At 45.8% G+C, this 20,826-nt stretch overlaps 2 protein-coding genes across 2 annotated transcripts in view; one reads left to right on the forward strand and one right to left on the reverse strand.

Moving 5' to 3' along the window:
- Positions 1-20,826, forward strand: part of LOC120877906 (GTPase IMAP family member 1-like) — a 597,608-nt gene that overhangs the window by 524,941 nt on the left and 51,841 nt on the right. The window lies entirely within an intron of this gene.
- Positions 8,071-15,984, reverse strand: GIMAP6 (GTPase, IMAP family member 6). The gene is made up of 3 exons (XM_040260396.1): positions 15,712-15,984; positions 14,165-14,249; positions 8,071-10,760 (listed from the first exon to the last, which is right to left on the reverse strand). Exons 2-3 carry the CDS (start codon positions 14,247-14,249, stop codon positions 9,982-9,984), a joined length of 864 nt encoding a protein of 287 aa, XP_040116330.1. The 5' UTR covers positions 15,712-15,984; the 3' UTR covers positions 8,071-9,981.

The following is a 20,826-nucleotide window of genomic DNA, read 5'->3' on the forward strand; positions in this document are numbered from 1 at the left end:
CCACGGACGGAGGGCTACAGTCCATGAGTCACAAAGAGTCGGACACAACTGAACACACACACATGCACGTGCATGTGGGGTCTCCAGCCTCAGCCTCTGTCTCCTCTACTTGCTGGGTGATGTCTCATGTCTGTCAAGCCTCTGAAGGCCTGCTATCCCCAACAGGAAAGTCCACAAGCTGGTGTAAAGGCACCAGGTGAGTTGATTTCCCACTCCAGGCAGTGCCCTTTCAGGGGCTCCTCAACTGACTTGACCACAGCTCCAGATGGTCTACGTTCTCTGTGGCTGGTCAGGCAGTGGCTCTCATTCAGCCCTGGAATATCAGCTAGAGGGGGATATTTCATGTGGTTGCAGGAAATACAACTTTGTTAAAGTAGCTTAACAAAGGGTTCAATTTTGATACAAGGAGTTTACAGCTGGTACTCCAGGGCTGATGGAACTATCCAAAGAACTTGATTTTTTTCTTCCACCCATTATGGTATCTTTTGTCCTCAGAATGGCAAGATGGCTGCTTCAGCTTCAGCCTCAGGTCAGAACTGCAGGCAGAAAGAACAGACACAAGAAGGAAGACAGGATGGCACTTCTACTGCAAAAGCAAAGCCAACCCACAGGGCTTCTTCTACCACCTCTTGGTCATATGCTTACCCTAGCTATGAGAAACACAGTACAACTCAGTATTTCACATGGGTCTGTTGCTGTGATAAGCAAAATTGTAGTTTTGTTAGCAATGAGGAGGGGACAAATGCTAGTGAGCTGATGACTAGCAGCACCTGCCATATGGGCTGTGGTGAATTTGCCGGACACTTCTCACTCTAGAGAGACCTCATTCTCAATGGTATGGTGAATTCTTTTCACAATTCCCAACCAAAGTTTCCTACAGTCCTAAACTCTTCCTCATTCTACACATGAACCAAGGAAGGGTCAAGAAAATAGAACCTCAGTGCCTGAGTCTGGTTCCAAAAAATACAGTCTTGTAACATACTAAATATCCTACAGATAAACTTTGGAATAAACTACAAAGAACAAATACTAGAAAGTACTGGGGAGCCACCAAAGCAGATGGAAACAGAAAGTATTTCCATCCTTGAAACAAGAACCACATAAGGTGACACCCATGTTTGAAAATTTTTTCCAGAGGGCAATCCCTAAACCACAATGCAAGAAGTGACCAGAACTTCACTATCTAATATACCTCTTGTTTCCTGAACCTGGAGAGAAAAGCTTAGGACCACATCTGATTGTTTTATTCCTCTCCCTTCCTGCTTCCTTTCCCCTAGAAGAGGAGAGACTGTTCTCAACTCTAATTAGCTGGACTTCTATTGTGTAAGATGTTATTGTCTAGTGGCTAAACATTTTTTGGAAAATTGGAGAAGTGATAGGATATGGACAATCCATTTTTTGACAAGGCTGTCATCTTTTGAAAAAATCTATTAATATTTTTTAAAATAGTGGAAACTGATTATTCAGATTTTTCCATATTTTGTGAAGCATTAGCATGCATCATTGAAACAGCAAGAGAGTTCCAGAAAAATATCTATTTCTGCTTTATTGACTATGCCAAAGGCTTTGACTATGTGGATCACAATAAACTGTGGAAAATTCTGAAAGAGATGGGAACACCAGACCGCCTGACCTGCCTCTTGAGAAACTTCTATGCAGGTCAGGAAGCAACAGTTAGAACTGGACATGGAACAACAGACTGGTTCCAAATAGGAAAAGGAGTACATCAAGGCTGTATATTGTTACCCTGTTGATTTAACTTACATGCAGAGAGCATCATGAAAGACACTGGGCTGGAGGAAGCACAAGCTGGAATCAAGATTGCCGGGAGAAATATCAATAACCTCAGATATGCAGATGACACCACCCTTATGGCAGAAAGTGAAGAACTAAAGAGCCTCTTGTTGAAAGTGAAAGAGGAGAGTGAAAAAGTTGGTTTAAAGCTCAACATTCAGAAAATGAAGATCATGGCATCCAGTCCCATCACTTCATGGCAAATAGATGGGGAAACAGTGGAAACTGTGGCTGACATTATTTTTCTGGGCTCCAAAATCACTGCAGATGGTGATTGCAACAATGAAATTAAAAGATGCTTACTCCTAGGAAGGAAAGTCATGACCAACCTAAACAGCATATTAGAAAGCAGAGACATTACTTTGCCAACAAAGGTCTGTCTAGTCAAGGCTATGGTTTTTCCAGTGGTCATGTATGGATGTGAGAGTTTGACTGTAAAGAAAACTGAGCACCGAAGAACTGACGGTTTTGAACTGTGGTGTTAGAGAAGACTCTTGAGAGTCCCTTGGACTGCAAGGAGATCCAACCATTCCTTCCTAAAGGTGATCAGTCCTGGGTGTTATTGGAAGGACTGATGTTGAAGCTGAAGCGCCAACACTTTGGCCACCTGATGCAGAGAGCTGACTCATTTGAAAAGACCCTAATGCTGAGAAAGATTGAGGGCAGGAGGAGAAGGGGATGACAGAGGATGAGATAGTTGGATGGCATCACCAATTCAATGGACATGGTTTGGTTGGACTCCAGGAGTTGGTAATGGGCAGGGAGGCCTGGCGTGCTGCGGTTCATGGGGTCGCAGAGAGTCAGACACGACTGAGCCACTGAACTGAACTAAACTAAGCATGCATCAGAGTCACCTGGATGACTTGTTAACATACAAAGTTACTGAATGAGTAGACCTGAGAATCTGCACGCCTAACAGTTCCCTGGCATTGCCAATGTGGCTGGTTCTCGACAGTGATTTGAGAGTGATTGCACTGGAGCAAATACCCTGTGTCTGACAAAGAAAGGGATAGTGGCTTCAAATTTTTTGAAGGCATTTCTTCTGCTCCAAGTATTACCAGCTAGATTAAGGGTGCCAAAGACCCTTCTCCCCTCCAGGATTCTGAAGGAAAAGTATACATACAAAGAACTGAATCTAATAAAGCAAAACATCATATCATTACCCATATCCTAGGACTCCCTAGTAAAGATGAAGTGGAGATAAAACAGGGACCAGAAACCACAGTTAGAGTCCTCCTTCTCCTGGAAATGGAAGAGAGCCCAATTCAGTCCTGTTCAGTCACTCAGTCATGTCCAACTCTATGCAACCCCATGGACTGCAGCACAGCAGGCATCCCTGTCCATCACCAACACCCAGAACTTGCTCAAAATCATGTCCATTGAGTCAGTGATGCCATGGAACCATCTCATCCTCTGCCATCCCCTTCTCTTCCTGCCTTCAATCTTTCCCAGCATCAGGGTCTTTTCCAACGAGTCAGTTCTTCCCATCAGGTGGCCAAAGTATTGGAGTGTCTGCTTCAGCATCAGTCCTTCTGAGGAATATTCAGTACTGATCTTTAAGATGAACTGGTTGGATCTCCTTGCAGTCAAAGTGACTCTCAAGAGTCTTCTTCAACACCACAGTTCAAAAGCATCAGTTCTTCGGCACTCAAATTTCTTTATAGTCTGGCTCTCACATCCATACATGACTACTGCAAAAGCCATAGCTTTGACTAGACGGACTTTTGTCAGCAAAGTAATGTCTCTGCTTTTTAATATGCTGTCTGGATGGCATCACCGACTCAATAGACGTGAGTTTGAGTGAACTCTGGGAGTTGGTGATGGACAGGGAGGCCTGGTGTGCTGTGATTCATGGGGTCACAAAGAGTCGGACACGATTGAGTGACTGAACTGAAATGAACTGAACTAGGTTGGTCATAGCTTTTCTTCCAAGAAGCAAGCATCTCTTAATTTCATGGCTGCAGTCACCATCTGCAGTGATTTTGGAGCCCCAAAAATAAAGTCTGTCACTGTTCTCATTGTTTCACCATCTATTTGCCATGAAGTGATGGGACTGGATGCCATGATCTTCATTTTTTGAACGTTGAATTTTAAACCAGTTTTTTCACTCTCCTCTTTCACTTTCATCAAGAGGCTCTTTAGTTCCTCTTCACTTTCTGCTATAAGGGTGGTGTCATCTGCATATCTGAGGTTATTGATATTTCTCCCAGCAATCTTGAAGCAACAGTTAGAACTGGACATGGAACAACAGACTGGTTCCAAATTGAGAAAGGAATACGTCAAGGCTGTATATTGTCACCCTGCTTATTTAACTTATATGCAGGGTACATCATGTGAAATCCTGGGTGACTCAGTTCAGTTCAGTTCAGTCACTCAGTCGTGTCTGACACTTTGTGACCCCATGAATCACAGCACGCCAGGCCTCCCTGTCCATCACCAACTCCCGGAGTTCACTCAGACTCACGTCCATCGAGTCGGTGATGCCATCCAGCCATCTCATCCTCTGTCGTCCCCTTCTCCTCCTGCCCCCAATCCCTCCCAGCATCAGAGTCTTTTCCAATGAGTCAGCTCTTCGCATGAGGTGGCCAAAGTACTGGAGTTTCAGCCTCAGCACCAGTCTCTCCAAAGAAATCCCAGGGCTGATCTCCTTCAGAATGGACTGATTGGATCTCCTTGCAGTCCAAGGGACTCTCAAGAGTCTTCTCCAACACCACAGTTCAAAAGCATCAGTTCTTCGGCACTCACCTTTCTTCACAGTCCAACTCTCACATCTATACATGACCACTGGAAAAACCATAGCCTTGACTAGATGGAACTTTGTTGGCAAAGTAATGTCTCTGCTTTTCAATATGCTATCTAGGTTGGTCATAGATAGGTTTCTTCCAAGGAGTAAGCGTCTTTTAATTTCATGGCTGCAATCACCATCTGCAGTGGCAACTAAGCACAGCTAAATGAAGAGCTCGTGATGCAATCAGGCAAGAACTGAGCAAGTCAAATACCACATAGAGAAGAAAATAAAGACATACTCAAAGTGTTATGTCGATTGTGTCTAAAGTCACACTTCTTATGTAGCTCTAAAGAAAAAGACTTGCAATTTTTAAAACTTTAAGTCCACTAATCTTTGATATTATTTTAAAGGTCTTTTCTTCTCTGGGCAATTATTTGGTAGAAGGTCTTTCATGTTTTCTATACATTAGCATTTTTAGTTTTTTCTTTAAACATTTGCAAGAAGACTTTGCATAACCAAAGTAATAATATTTTTCATCATCTCTCCAACGGAAAATGTTTTTTTTCACACAATAATCCAAGTTGTTTTATAGCTGGTCCAAGTTGCAAGTCCTGAGTCTGTTAAAAGCCGTCCAGAGTGTTTTTTGTTGGCCATTCAATTCTGGCTTCCATTACTAGTTTTGCCAAGTCTGTTTTTGATGGCTAAAAGGAACCCTTTTATCAAACCCTGTATATATTTACTGAAAAGATCTCTAACACCTTTTGTTTCTTTTTTCTTGGTTTCACTGCACTGCAGCACACTGCAATTACCATTCATGGTGAATATTGTAAAACATCTTCCCGGCTCTTTTTCTCTCTCCTGTTCCAGTTTAGTACCTGCTTTGTCATCTCCATTCATTCTGCACCAATAGCATGCCTTCATTTTGAAGCTTAAATTTTCTCCATGCTTACTTTTAACTAAAACTTAATCGGAATCTATTATAAGTAAAATAATCATCAAGATTTAAATTTAATAACCAACTAAATGTAGCTCTGTGTCACTGTAACCCATGTTGTCTACACAAAGTGTTCATAAAAGTACTACAACACTCATTAGGAAGATTGTTTAAAGGGAAACAGTCTTCAGACATTGACTAAATCAGTGATGATGTGTTTATTATGTTCTGACACTAGAAACGGTAAATGTGCCCAAGGTTTACATTGCAATACAAGAATAATACATGATACAACAGTTAGAGTGAAGTGTATTTCTACCCAAACAACAGAACTGTGTTGAACAGTAAAATATTTTACCGTGTTTCAGTGTTTAAATTTAAATTAAAACAAATTATCATGAAATAAAAGTTCAGTTTCCCAGGTATAGCTATATTCCAAATTCCCAATAACCACATATGGCTAGTGTCTACCATACTGGATACTGAAATTTCTAGAAAATACTCAAATATTTGGAAATTAAATACATTCTCCTTAATATCCATGACAGATAAAAGATATCACAAAGAATTTGCAAAATATCATAAACTGAGTGATAGTGAAAAGAGAACACACAAAACATAATGAGATGCAGGTAAACATGTGTAGAGGGAAGTTTTATAACTTTCTACCTTTGTGTTAGAAAATAAGAACTTTTAATAGTTTAAAGGATATTGTCCATAGCATGTTGTAGAGACTCGGGATATTATTATGCTCTTCTGAAGGATCCTGGGTTTGCTCCAGCAGGCACTTAAATTACTGGTCGATGCCTTTGAACTTAACCTGGGAAGGCTTAATGTCGTTAGCAAGGAACTGTTCCAGTTTTGCTCTTTCAGGGCAAGTCCCTTAGTCCTGAGGTGATCTTTACTCCCACTAGTATTTCAGTGGACTACTTGGTAGACTAGAATCTAAAATTCTGTCTTTGCTGCTGAGGGCAACTGCTGAAATCTCTGACCAGTTTATTCATCCTTCCAAAATGTCTCTCCTGGACCCTTTAGAGACCGCAATTCCTGGGTCATCCAAAGACTTGAAGGGAGTTTTTATACAGAATTGCTCATGCTCCCACTCATGCCCCTCTGTGGGAGTTCTCCATCAATATCTACCCTCTCTGGCTGCCCCCAAACTCCATCCTCTTACGCTCAGGTCCCTGTGAATTTCTGCTTGAGCGACATCCCTGGATCAGCAGGATGGGGACCTGCTCTCAGGGGGAACCACATACATGTGACAGCCACGTGGCCCCTGAGTGAAGTGTCCAGTTCCCCACAGCCTCTCCCTGTACTGGGTCACTCTCAGTGTCTTCCAACAGTTGTTGAAAAACTCTCATTATTTTGAATTTTCCACAGAGTGTATGAAAGTTATTACAGGAGAATTCAGAGCTGGAAAACTTCCCTGAGATTTTTAGCCATTGCTTTGACCCACCAAGGAGGAAGCAGCCCATGGACTCACTGGTCACTTCGGACTCTCCAGATCTCTTTCATGCTTTGCTCCAGTGTAGGGGTTTTTTTTTGAGAATAATGAATTCCAAAGGTCACTATTTTCACAGCTTTGGCCAAGACAACCCCGTCTCCCCCACCTACCCATGACCTCATCCTCAGCACCTCTTTCTTTCTGGTACACAGACCATGGGATTTCCAGAATAAACGGACCACGCCTTCTCTGTTCTCTGATGCTCAGGGAGTGATGGTGTGAAGCAACAGCTCCCCTTCCTTCTGAAATGTCATGGGAGGGATTTTCCTTGATTTTTAGAAACAAAGGAGAGAAAACCCCACATTCCATAAAATTTTAAGAAATTCCTTTAGAATTTTTTTTTTAATTTTTATTTTTACTTTATTTTACTTTACAATACTGTATTGGTTTTGCCATACATTGACATGAATCCACCACGGGTGTACATGCGTTCCCAAACATGAACCCCCCTCCCACCTCCCTCCCCATAACATCTCTCTGGGTCATCCTCGTGCACCAGCCCCAAGCATCCTGTATCCTGCATCGGACATAGACTGGCAATTCATTTCTTACATGATAGTATACATGTTTCAATGCCATTCTCCCAAATCTTCCCACCCTCTCTCTCTCCCTCAGAGTCCAAAAGTCTGCTCTACACATCTGTGTCTCTTTTGCTGTCTCGAATACAGGGTCATCATTACCATCTTTCTAAATTCCATATATATGTGTTAGTATATTGTATTGGTGTTATTCTTTCTGGCTTACTTCACTCTGTATAATCGGCTCCAGTTCCATCCATCTCATTAGAACTAATTCAAATGAATTCTTTTTAATGGCTGAGTAATACTCCATTGTGTATACGTACCACAGCTTTCTTATCCGTTCATCTGCCTTTAGAATTTTTAATGAATGATGTGTTTTAAGTGACTTGCCATTTGTCATTTAGTGACTTGACGTTTTGTGAGTGACAGTGCCTGACATTTGGTTAATACTTATATTTTCTAGGATGAGATCAATTAGGCCAACAGGGTTAAAAGGAAAGTACCTAATTTAAAGATATTTATCTTCTTAAAGGAAATGTGAATGACTTTAGCTGTCAGTTTAGTGGCTATGAAGTAATGGGTCTATTCATTTAGAAACAAAATGACTTTATTTCACTTATCCTTGAAGAATTTACAGATTCTCCCAGTTTTTTTTTTAATGTTTTAGATTTTTAATGTGACTTTAAATTTGTTCTTTTCACATTGTGTAAATTTAAGGTGTGCTGAGTGTTACTTTGGTAGACTGGTATATCATAGCACGGTTGCCATTTTAACAATCTTTAGCATATCACATACTTATACTATAATATTATTGTCTACATTCAATATACTGTACTTTAGACCTGTATGGCTTTTTAGTGCTTGTGACAAGTCTGTGCCTGGAACACCATCAATCTTATCCCCTGTGCTCCCACTTCTTGGTAACCACCATTCTCTTCCTTTTTTAAACAGGTTTGACTTTTTAGATTCCATGTATTACACAGTACTTGTCCTTCTCTGACTTATCTTCCTTCCAATTCTTCCAAATTCAATACATGAACATAAGACAACTCCAACTGGAATACCAACAGTGTACTTTTTAGAAAATTCAACAAGTAATTTTAATTTTCACACAGAAGAAGAAATGCCTGAAAATAACAAAAGAAATACAAAAATGGTGGCTGGGGAAGAAATCAGAGGTGGAGTGGGAGAGTTCACATTACAATCAAAGCCAAGGAATCAAGTCAATATTTTATTCATATGGTAGTTGAGAAGATGGAAAACAAGAAGAGAGGCAAAATTTCTCACAGAAATCATAGGGAATATGAAAATTTACCATATGATAACTGCTGTTTCAGTAGGAGATGATCACCTACTTAGTAAATGGTCCGGCGCAAAGGCTGTCTTAAGCATACTCCGATGTGTCTCTGTTCTGACTCCAGACCCTTTTAGCTAAAGACCTGCTCCAGCTTTCTCAGGGGTCCTCTGGGTGAGGACGAGATGACACCCGGAGTTGAAGGACTCTCCGAGGCCTGTAGGCTGCTCCTGAGGACTTTCACATGGTCTCCTGCTTCTTTCTTTGCAACTTCCCTTTCTTTTTTCCTTCCTCCTTCCATTCTACACCCCCAAACACCTGGCTGGGGAACCTGCTTACACGCCCAGACGCCCCCCGCTTTCTCCCCTCTCTTAAGGGAGAAGGGAAGGGGTTGCAGCCCAGACAGAGGCGGGGCTGGAAGCCTCCTCTGCTCTCCATGCAGGAGGGTGGGCATCAGAAGGGTGGTATCAGGTGTGTGACCTCCCTTGTCCAGGCCTCCCTGGGAAGAGCTCCTCTGCTACCCAAATCCACTTAGACCCCTGGGGGGTGCGTGTCCTGCAGCCAGGTCTAGGCCCCATTTCCTGAGCAGACCTGGCCCCTGGATACCCCTGCCCTGCTCTGCTCCTTCCCATGGGGCCCCTTTGCTGCGGGTGATGGCCTCTTTCAAGAGCGAATCAAGAGCAGCTCCTTGTGGCCCTCCCCCGTTTCTAGTTGCCCTCTCCTCCCCAGCCCAGAGCCTGCCCTGCCCCACTGGCACAGGGCTTTAAAAGCCATCGTGCCTGCCCTCTTAACAGTCAAGGACACAGCCCAAGACACGCAGAGTTGACCAGTCCACGTTCCACGCTGTTCTGCTGCATCAAGTTTTAGGCTGAGACTCAAGTGGCCCGGATGCTGCCCGGTTCCACAGCAGAAGGGAGCACAGGCCCGCATCAGGAGGCTGGGCTTCTCTCAGTTCTGTTGTAGAGAGGGAACACCAGCGACACGGGAGGAATGGCTGGGGGCGCAGAGCAGGAGGGTTCCTGTGTTCTGGAAGGTGTGATGAAGGACCTGAGAACTCAGGAGCCCACCCACCTCCTCTCGCCTGACCAGAGGCTGCCCTGGAGACAGGAGGGGCCAGGGACCCCTGGGATGGAGCGGGCAAGTGAGGAGCCTGGGAGCCAGACTCTGGCCAAGGGAGGCAGGCAGGAAGCCACGGAGGCGTGCGCCTCAGACGGGTGCGCTGGGCGGGAGCTGGCGTCCAGCTTGCTCGGGCTCCTTCAGGATACGGCGCAGGCCCCGCAGCCAAGCCTGATCCCCGGGCCCCTCCTCGGCACCCAGCCGCCAGAGGCCCCAGCTCTCATGGGGCGAGGCACGGGGCTGCGGGGCGGCCGGTGGGCTGTAGGCGCCGCCCTCGTGCTCCCACAGGACCCCTTCAATGTGCCGCATGAGCTCCTTCAGCTGGGCCTCCTGCTCGGCTCCGTCCCCCTTGTTGTTGAAGCCGCAGTGTCGCCTTGAGCAGACCACGTCGAGCTTGGCCAGCGCCCGGTTGTCAGTCTCCCGCAGGTACGTCCCCAGCGAGCCGCCGTCCAGGTCCTCTTTCCGCGTGAACACCAGGACTGTGCGGGCCAGGACGCCGGCCCCGAACACCTCCTCGAGGCGCCTGGCCACCCGCTGGTCCTCCTCGGTGAAGCGGCCAAGCTGTGTCACCAGGAGCACCCCGTGCAGCCCTGGCGGGGAGCTGGCGCCGGCCTCGCCTACCCCCTGAGCGGTCCCCCCCGGCGCCTCCCAGCAGGACAGGATGTCGGGGGTGTCGATGACCTGCAGCTCCCTCCCCTCCCACGCGCGGCGCCCCTGCTGGAAGGCCTGGGTCACCGGGCGAGCGCTGAGCTTGGACTCGAACACTCTTCTCCCGAGGATGCTGTTTCCCGTGGCGCTTTTCCCGCTCCCGGATTTTCCCACCAGGATGAGCCTCAGTGTCTGCGGGGTCCCTTCATCCCCCGGCAGCCCTGAAAGCATCAAGAGAAGGTGGGGGGCCACGGTCAGAGCCTGTCTCCCGCTTTAGCCTCCCCGGGGCCAGACGGTGCTGGTGCGGGCAGGACAAAGGAAGCCCAGCGTCTGCATCCGAGATATGCCCTAGGTTCACATGCTTTCCTTCCTTTTCTTTTTTCTGAATATTTTTTTGGGGGGAATAAGGTAGAAAATGCATAACATAAAATGTACTGTTTGCACCATGTTTAGGTGTAGCCTTGGGTACATTCGCATTGCTGGGCAGTCATCACTTGAGCATCTCAAGATCTTTCCATCTTCCTGAATGACACCCTGTCCCCATTAAACACTAACTCCCCATTCTTCCTCCACACCACCTAACGTCGACTGCTGTTTCTGTCTCCATGTGTTTGACTGTTCTAAGGACCTCACATTACTGGAATCAGGCAATTTTTGCCCTGCTGTGTCTGGCTTATTCACTTTGCATAATATGTTCAAGCTTCATTCATGTTGGAGCAAGTGTCAGAATTGCCTTCCTTTTTAAGGCTGAATAATATTCCTTTGACTGTGTGGATCACAATAAACTGTGGAAAATTCTGAGAGAGTTGGGAATACCAGACCACCTGCCTCTTGAGAAATCTGTATGCAGGTCAGGAAACAACAGTTAGAACTGGACATGGAACAACAGACTGGTTCCAAATAGGAAAAGGAGTATGTCAAGGCTGTATATTGTCACCCTGCTTATTTAACTTATATGCAGAGTACATCATGAGAAACACTGGGCTGGAAGAAACACAAGCTGGAATCAAGATTGCCAGGAGAAATATCAATAACCTCAGATATGCAGATGACACCACCCTCATGGCAGAAAGTGAAGAGGAACTAAAAAGCCTCTTGATGAAAGTGAAAGAGGAGAGTGAAAAAGTTGGCTTAAAGCTCAACATTCAGAAAACGAAGATCATGGCATCCAGTCCCATCACTTCATGGGAAATAGATGGGGAAACAGTGGAAACAGTGTCAGACTTTATTTTGGGGGGCTCTAAAATCACCACAGATGGTGACTGCAGCCATGAAATTAAAAGACGTTTACTCCTTGGAAGAAAAGTTATGACCAACCTAGATAGTATATTCAAAAGCAGAGACATTACTTTGCCAACAAAGGTCTGTCTAGTCAAGGCTATGGTTTTTCCTGTGGTCATGCATGGATGTGAGAGGTGGACTGTGAAGAAGGCTGAGTGCCGAAGAATTGATGCTTTTGAACTGTGGTGTTGGAGAAGACTCTTGAGAGTCCCTTGGACTGCAAGGAGATCCAACCAGTCCATTCTGAAGGAGATCAGCCCTGGGATTTCTTTGGAAGGAATGAAACTAAAGCTGAAACTCCAGTACTTTGGCCACCTCATGCGAAGAGTTGACTCATTGGACAAGACTTTGATGCTGGGAGGGACTGGGGGCAGGAGGAGAAGGGGACGACAGAGGATGAGATGGCTGGATGGCATCACTGACTCGATGGACGTGAGTCTGAGTGAACTCCGGGAGTTGGTGATGGACAGGGAGGCCTGGCGTGCTGCGATTCATGGGGTCGCAAAGAGTCGGACACGACCGAGCGACTGAACTGAACTGAACTTAATATTCCACTGTAGGTGTAGGTGTATATATGAATGTAGGTGTATATATGAATCCATATTCAGATATATATGGAGTTGGGGGGGTTGTTTCCACTTTTTGCTATTTTGAATAATGCAGCTATGTACCTCAGCACACATATATTCAATATCTGTTTCAACTCTATGGGGTATATTCCCCAGAAGTGGAATTCTGGGATCATATAGTAGAATGCCACGTTTCATGCTTCTGTTTTGAAACTTCTTCTCGGACCACCTATTCCCACCAGGTGGGATCATCCCCTCATGAACTGGGAGCCTGAGCTTCCTTGAGCACCTCTGGTTGGAGACCCTTTCCAGGAAGATGGTGAAGTTGGAAGCACACAGACTGTGTCTGTCGTCTCCCTGCCATGATGGAACATGCCACATTACCTTCACTTTTCCCAACAAGGAGTGTTGTGAGGGTGGGGGCCTTTCAGCCAGACCCCCAGCTCCACAGCACAGCTCACACTGGAGTCACAGTCCTAAGCTCCACCAGTGAAGTTTGGGCTGGATTTTCTCACCCAGGAGAATATCAGAACCATCAGCTGCAAGTAGGTGTTTCATGCCCATCTAATACTGAGGACCCCAAGTCCAGATTTTAGAAATGACCCTGGCTGGAGGGCATGAAAGGAATTCCCTTCTCCTGGCCTTGCAAGTCCCAGGACCCACAGCACATAGAGAAGCACCAAACCCTAGCTAGTTTCCAGTCTGTTCCCAGGGAAGACACTGCTGTGTCTCAGTGCAGTGCCCTCAGCCTCTTGAGGCCAGGACTGGCACTGTCTTCTTCCAGCTCTCCCCAGCAAGGGTGTGTTTCTCCTGCCTTTCTGCCTTGATGGGCTGTCCCACCCACCAACTCCAACTGTAAGATATTGCCTCCCTCCAGCTTCTGCAGGTGACCTGAGTGAATGCCTGGGAGTTCCACAGAAGCAAGGAAGGGCAACATCAGTTTGTACTCAAATGCAAAGCTGGAGGAAGACAGTGGTTCCCCATCTGGGCAAGCCTGGAGACACTCATGCCACGTCTTTGGACTTAAAAGCGAAATACATTGAGCACAGAAGGGAATTTTAAAGTAATACTTAACCCCAATTGCTTCAAAAAGGGTAAATCAGGTGTGAACACTGGGTTTGTCGCTTTCCTATGCAGCTTAATATTATGGGTTTCTCCCAATGGCTCAGGCCACTGAAGTTCTTCTAATAAAAATATAGGTGCATGGAACTGCATAATAAATTGTCAATCAATTCCTTTGTCCAGGAAAGTGACGGATTTCCAGCATTCCTAAATTCCTAAGTTCTGTCTCTCCAGGTTAGATGGAAAGTTGAGCCCATGAAAGTGAAGCCCCTGACCCTGATGAAACAGCTTTTGGGAAGAGGGAGCCCCTTGGGAAGACAGAGCCGACTTGCGGGCTCTTGATTGCATCCTATGTGTTCACTAGTGCTTTGCAGCCCCCGTGGTCCTGAGAGTCTCACAGCAGAGCCAGCGAGACACCACCAGGGGCCTGGGGCGAGTCATCTGTCACACCCACGAACACATCCTTCCTGACACTCAGTGAAGGGGCAGTGGCTGTGGTCTGTCACCCCCTTTGACCCATGGCACCATCAGGGTGCCTTCCCTTCTGTCTGGCTGGGGTTAAGGGAGGCCCAACCCAGACGCCTGGTGATGGCCACCCCGGTGGGCGAATCTCTGACAGGGGGGACTCCCGCTGCCCCTCCCAGCACACCACCTGCCCCTCAGGCCCCAGCCCCGCCTCTCTCAAGTTCATGTCTGCTAGAAAGTTGTTCTACCTCCTGAACCGTCTGGAGAAGGATCCTGAGATGCACCTTCTTCAGGTTCCTCCAAGAAAAGGGTTTCGAATTCTTCTTCCTCCATCTAGAAAAAAACCAAAACGTGTCTTACTGATGTTTCCTCTGAGCTTTCAGGGGCTCCTGACTTTTGCCTTTCTCTTGCCCATGGAAGCTGTTTGCATTGGTTCGTTGGCATGGGACTGGGTGAGGGGGTATCTGAGACACCCTCTATCTCCTTTAAGAACCCTGGTTCCCCCTTCCTTCCCCTGCACTTGTTCTCCACTTGAGGAGCAGGGGGGCTCTGTGATGGGGAGGAATGACCAGAGACGCATCCTGACAGACACTGTCCCGGGAGCAGTGGCCAGAGTGCGGTGTGGACGTGAGCAGGACGTGGCTGGAGGGGCTGCTGAGGGGCTCATGGGGCCAGGACGATCTGTGGGGGGAGCCTGGCAGTGAGGGCCACAGAGGCCGAGCGCTGGGCGGTGAGGAGGGCGGCAGACACGCGCAGGCTCCCTCTCCACGTGGGGTGCAGTCCTGCCGGGAGCCCCGGGTCCTCGGCACTCAGCTCCAGGCCACCGACTCGGGTGGTCACGCTGCCAGGGCCTCCGTGTCCCTGGAGATGTGGATGCTGAGTCCAAACTAAACATTCCTGAGATCTTGTCCCCCTGGAAGATTCCAGGACATTGCAATATTTTCTAGAGCAATTCCCAGTCCTCTTTGCCAAGGAGGGCATTGTCGTCCACCAGGAGCTCCTGTCATCCACTCTCAAGCCCAGAGAGCTGTCTGCCCAGCCCCCGGCTGCCTCACCCCAGACCCTGCCCGACGGGGCATCACCGCACGTGGGCCACGCGCCAGTGTTTATCTCCAACATGGAACAGATCTGTCACCTTGTGAGGTTTCTCAGGAGAAAAGTGAGACTCACAGAGTGTCCTGCCCAAGGTAAGCAGGGAGCGCCAGGCAGAGCCCAAAGGCTGCAAGGTCCTGATTCCCCTGGCTCCTCCCATTGCTCCTGAAACAGGTGCACACACACAGACACTCTCACAAACACACACTCACAAACATACAAGCAAAAGATACACACAAACACAGCACATAGACTACTTACACACATACACATACAAAAGTACAAACATAGCACACACATACGACACACATGAACACACATTTACTCACAAACATATGAACATACATACACAGCACACAAACACAAACATAAGACACAGAGACCACTCACACACACCTATTCACAACACAGACATACACAGAAATACAACACACACCATTGATGCATATGCTCACAAACATACAAACACACGTATAAACACACATACGACACAAACATAACACACATGGAAAACACACATATTCATCTGCACACAAATAGACACACTCAACACAGAGATACACACCAACATAAGACACACACATACATACACATATACACACAAACACACTATGCACCGCACCCCCACAACACACTCTCTAGCAAAATACACACACACACACAGACTCACACACAGGCAGGGTCACCACGGCCTTGGACTTACCACCCTGCTGTCCGTGGGGCAGGAGGAATGCCCATGTCTTGTGTCTCCTGGGGCCGTGTGCTCTCCTGAACTCTCCGTGTCTCCTTTGAGAGCTAACACACTGCAGGCTGAATGGAGGAGATGAGTGACAGTGCCCCAGACCTACACACACATAGAGGACATGGCGGATAGTTTTTCAGTAATACGTGATCCGGAAGCTCAGCTCCAGAACTGCCCTTGAGAGTGCAGCCGTCAGCCCTGAGAAGAAGGAAGAGGAAGTGGGCGGAGCCCTCTAGCAAGGGCCCCCAGGCAGAAAGCTCTGCAGGCTGCACTTGCCTGCAGCCTTGGTGGCAACCTCCTCCAGTGTTCTCACCTGGAAAACCCCAAGGACAGAGGAGCCTGGCAGGCTGCAGTCCATGGGGTCGCAGAGAGTGAGAAACGACTGAGTGACTTCCCTGGTAACGTCAACAGGGAAAACAGGAACACGAGTGTTGTTATTACTTTTATCCTGCATTAGGACAACTGGAACTCAGAGGCTTAAACCAAAGCAGCAGATCTTTCAGAAAACGTGCTGCCAGCATTTTTTACTGATTTCCTCCCTTTTTGAGAATCCCCCTTCCTGCAGGCATCCTCTGTCTTCTCCATCATGACACATACTCCCTGACTCTCTTCCTCCCCCAGCTCCTCCTTCAGCCACTCCATTGGCTCCAGAGTCACCAGTTTGCTGACCCTAGATCTTGAGACTCGTCACCTCCATAATCCCATGAGCCTCACCAGCCAATTCTTTACAATAACTGTCTTTCTATACTTGGGTATATCCACACACATTCTGTGCCTGAACATTCCAAAATCTGTGTCACATCAGAGTCTGGGTCTAAGGTTTGCTTTCTGTGTTTTCTCCTGCCTTTAGCACATCTTGTAATGTTGTTGAAAGTCGGACATAATAATATAGGAATTAAGGTGAATAGGCCTGTGGTGTGAGATTTTATGTTGACCTGCCTGGGAGCTGGGCTGTGTTTAACGTTTGCTGGAGCTTCATTCTCCCCTGGTGCCCTTGTTTATCTCCCCAGTTGTCTGTGGGTTTCCCTAAAACCCCTCTTAAATAGAACTTGTGTCTTGCTGTTCACTCTTCTTTATTCACGGTTTTCATCCTGTGTCCTGTGATGTTGGGAGGAGTGAGGAGGGAAGCATTACTTGGGGATTGAATCTTACTCTCTCAGTGGGTCTGTGTTCCTAGGCGGTGGGCATCACAATTTTTCTTTGTTTTTTTTTTTTTTTTTTGCTTTTCCTCCTCTTCTCCCCCTTTAGGTGATACTGGCCAAGTATTAGTCGCTTCTGACTTTTTCCTCTTCATTTTCTCAGAGGATCTTTCTTTTATCTGATGCTTGGACCTTGAAGAACTTTTTCAGTTACTTGAATGCCACATTCCCGTCTTTATTCTCTGGAACTGCTTTAAAGAGCTGAAACCAAAATATTTCTCAGGGAGTGTACTCTATTAATAAAAAGATTTCAATAAATATTTTGGAGGTTTAAGGATGTATGGAGGATTCAAATGTTCAATATTAACACTATTTTAATTTTTTTTCTAGAGGAAATATATACTGTAGACAATATTTCTTCTAGACAAAGAAACTGCATGTATAAAATGTAAAGGTGGATGTGAAATTATCATTATTTGTAGACAATTTGTTTATAAGTCTGGGGAAAATTAACAAAGTAAGCTGATAAACTATTAGGAACAATAGGAGAATTTAGTAAACTGATGGATGCAAAAGTAAATAAAAATCATAAAAATTGTCTACCATACAAACAACTGTCAATTAGGTCTGACTTGTGATTTTTAAAGCAATGACAACAATAAAAATAAAAAAATAAAAAGTCTAAGAATAAACTTTTAAATTGCATAAAAATCTAATGAAGAAAACTCTGAGAAACTTCCAAGGATGTGAAGCAAACAGGACTTTCCCATGCTTAGTGAAAATGTGTATTAGTAGAACCACTTTGGAAAATGCTCTGTAGTATCTCAGAAACCTGAATATTACACAGTCAACCTTCCCCATTCTACCCCAAGGTGCAAAGCAACAGAAATGTGTGCTTACCAACAAAAGGTAATGTACACAATATTTATAGCAAGATATCCAGAATAGCAAACCACTGGACATAGTATCAAACCTCTCAACACAAAAAACAGAAAGAAAGAAAAATGTTAACTATGTGAAGTGATAGATATGTTAATTGGCTTGATTGTGGTGACTATTTCACAAACTATGTATCAAATCATCAGGTTGTATGTACCTTAAACATATATAATTATAATTTGTTACTTATACCTCCAATAAAGCTGGCTTAAAGCTAAAAAATTTAAACTAATATCATGGCATCCAGCTGCATTACTTCCTGGCAAATAGAAGGGGAAAATGTGGAAGTAGTGACAGATTTCCTCTTCTTGGGCTCTAAAATCACTGCTGATGGTGACTGCAGCCATGAAATCAGAAGACCATTGCTTCTTGGCAGGAAAGCTATGACAAGCCCAGAGAGAGTGTTGAAAAGCAGAGACATTACTCTGCTGACAAAAGTCCATATAGTCAGGGCTATGCTCTTCCCAGTGGTCACATAAGGTTATGAAAGCTGGACCATAAAGAAGGCAGAGTGCCAAAGCATTGATGCCTTTGAACTGTGGTACTGGAGAAGACACCTGAAAGTCCCTTAGACAGCAAGGAGATCAAACAAATCAATCAACCCTGAATACTTGTTGAAAGGACTGATACTGAAGCTGAAGCTCCACAAACATCAGACTCATTGAAAAATTTCCTGACACTGGGAAAGATTGAGGGCAGGAGGAGAAGAGAGTGTCAGAGGATGAGATGGCTGGATGACGTCACTGATGCAATGGACATGAATTTGGGCAAATTTGGGAGATGGTGAGGGACAGGGAGGCCTAGCGTGCTGCAGTCCATGGGGCTGTAAAGTGTTGTACACGACTGGGTGACTGAACAACAACAAAGCCAGGAGAATAAAGTAGCTGATCCAAATTAATGGGGTTATGTAAATTATATCTTTATATTATAAATTATGGGGCTTCCCCAGGGGCTCAGCCGTAAAGAATCCCCCTGCCAGTGGAGAAGACACAAGAAAAGCAGGCTCAATACCTGGGTTGGGAAGATCCCCTGGAGAAGGAAATGGCAACCCACTCCAGTGTTCTTGTCTGGAGAATCCCATGGACAGAGGAGCCTGGCAGGCTACAGTCCACGGGGTCGCAAAGAGTTGGATACGACTGAGAACACACACATTATAAATTATATATAGTGGGTTTTATTCATACAATGGAATAGTACATAGCAATGAAACTGCACAATTTATTGCTACATATAACAACGTGGATGCATCTCAAAACATAATGGTAAGAAAAAAGAAAAGGCAGATACAACAGAATACCTAGGGAAAGATTTCATTGATAAAAGGTACAAGAACAGCTAAAGCTAACCTATGCTATCACAAGTTTAGCAAGAGGTCACCCCTAGAATGTATAACTGGGGCCTTTAATTTGCCAACAACATTCCGTGTCTTGAACTGTGTGCTTGTTACTTGGGTGTGTTCCGTTTATGACAACTGAAAATTCAGTGACCTGTAAACTTATATGAGCCCTTTCCTCTATTAACACCATACTTCACACACACACACAATCAAAACTGAAAACAAACGAAAAAGAAAGTGATTAATTAACACACACACACACAAGAGTGCATGGACCAAAAAATGCAACATGCCTAAAAAAAAAAAAAATCATGAAACTCCCCATACACCTTCCTAGGTGTACTAATGCATTTAATTCACTGCTGATTTTTTTAAGGCCTCTGTAACTTTGGTTTTGTATACTACATAGGGACGTTGGTTCTGAAGTATGAAAGTACACTTGTAAGGATAGCTAGCTTCCAGAAGGACTAAAATAATCTCAAAGGATGCAGCCACCAGAAAATGCCCAGAGCCCTACATTCCACCACAGAGTCCACAACAGGGTCCGCAGGATGCTAAGCTGGGCCCCGCCTCCCCAATTCTTCTCCTCTTCCAGCTCAACTAGGGGAGGAAGATCACAGCATGTACTTGGACAGGTGTCACTGCCTGAGTTCACCAAGAGCAGATTCTGAGATTAAAATGCTGTAGGCGTGAACTTTCTTTAGGAGAGCTCTTGGGATGGAAACCTGTGAGACCCTGAAGGACGTAGGATGGGGCAGAAGGAGATGCTGGGCTGTGATGAGTCACAACAAGGCCCCAGCTGCATCACCTGGTGCTGGAGCTTGGGGGGCAGGGCAGACTCGTCCCAAACTGGTGTCCTTGTGCCTCTGCAGAGACCAGTCCTAAAATGTGAGTGCCCTGGGAGTGGGCGGGGGGAGGGGGGACCATCTCGGAAGAGAAGAATCTCTTCAGCTGAGAATAATCCTGAGGGGATGCCTTAAGGGGATGCCTATGGGATGGCGTCACCCCGGCCCATGAGAAAAAGACCCAGATTGCCCCACAGTCAGTCTCTCCCATCAGGGAGCTTCCACAAGCCTCTTATCCTCATCCATCAGAGGGGAAACAGAACGAAAAGCACAATCACAGAAAACTAACCAAACTCATCACGTGAATCACAGCCTTGTCTAACTCAATGAAACTATGAGCCTCGCCGTGCAGGGCCACCTAAGAAGGCCTGGTCATGTTGGAGAGTTCTGACAAAACATGGACCACTGGAGAAGGGGATGGCAAACCACTTCAGTATTCTTGACTTGAGAATCCCATGAACAGTATGAAAAGGCAAAGAGCGACTGAACTGAACACTCCTGTCAGCAGGGAGACTGGGGGCTTCAGTCCTCAAACTGTGGTGGAGGTGGATCTCAGTGGCAAATCATAGCAGATACTATACTGAGCAAAATTTAGGCCATTTCTCCATCTCCAAAAATGCAAATACCAGAGAGGGTGTGGAACAAAGGGACCCCTTCTACACTGTTGGTGGGAATGTAAATTGGTACAGCCACGATGGAAAACACTATGGAGGTTCTTTAAAAAACTAGAAATGGGGTTGCCATATAATCCTGTAATTCCACTCCTGGACATATATCTGGAAAAGACAAAAACCCAAATTTGAAAACATTCATGCAT

The sequence above is a fragment of the Oryx dammah genome, unplaced genomic scaffold, assembly GCF_014754425.2.
Source record: "Oryx dammah isolate SB20612 unplaced genomic scaffold, SCBI_Odam_1.1 HiC_scaffold_18, whole genome shotgun sequence".
Lineage (NCBI taxonomy): Eukaryota > Metazoa > Chordata > Mammalia > Artiodactyla > Bovidae > Oryx > Oryx dammah.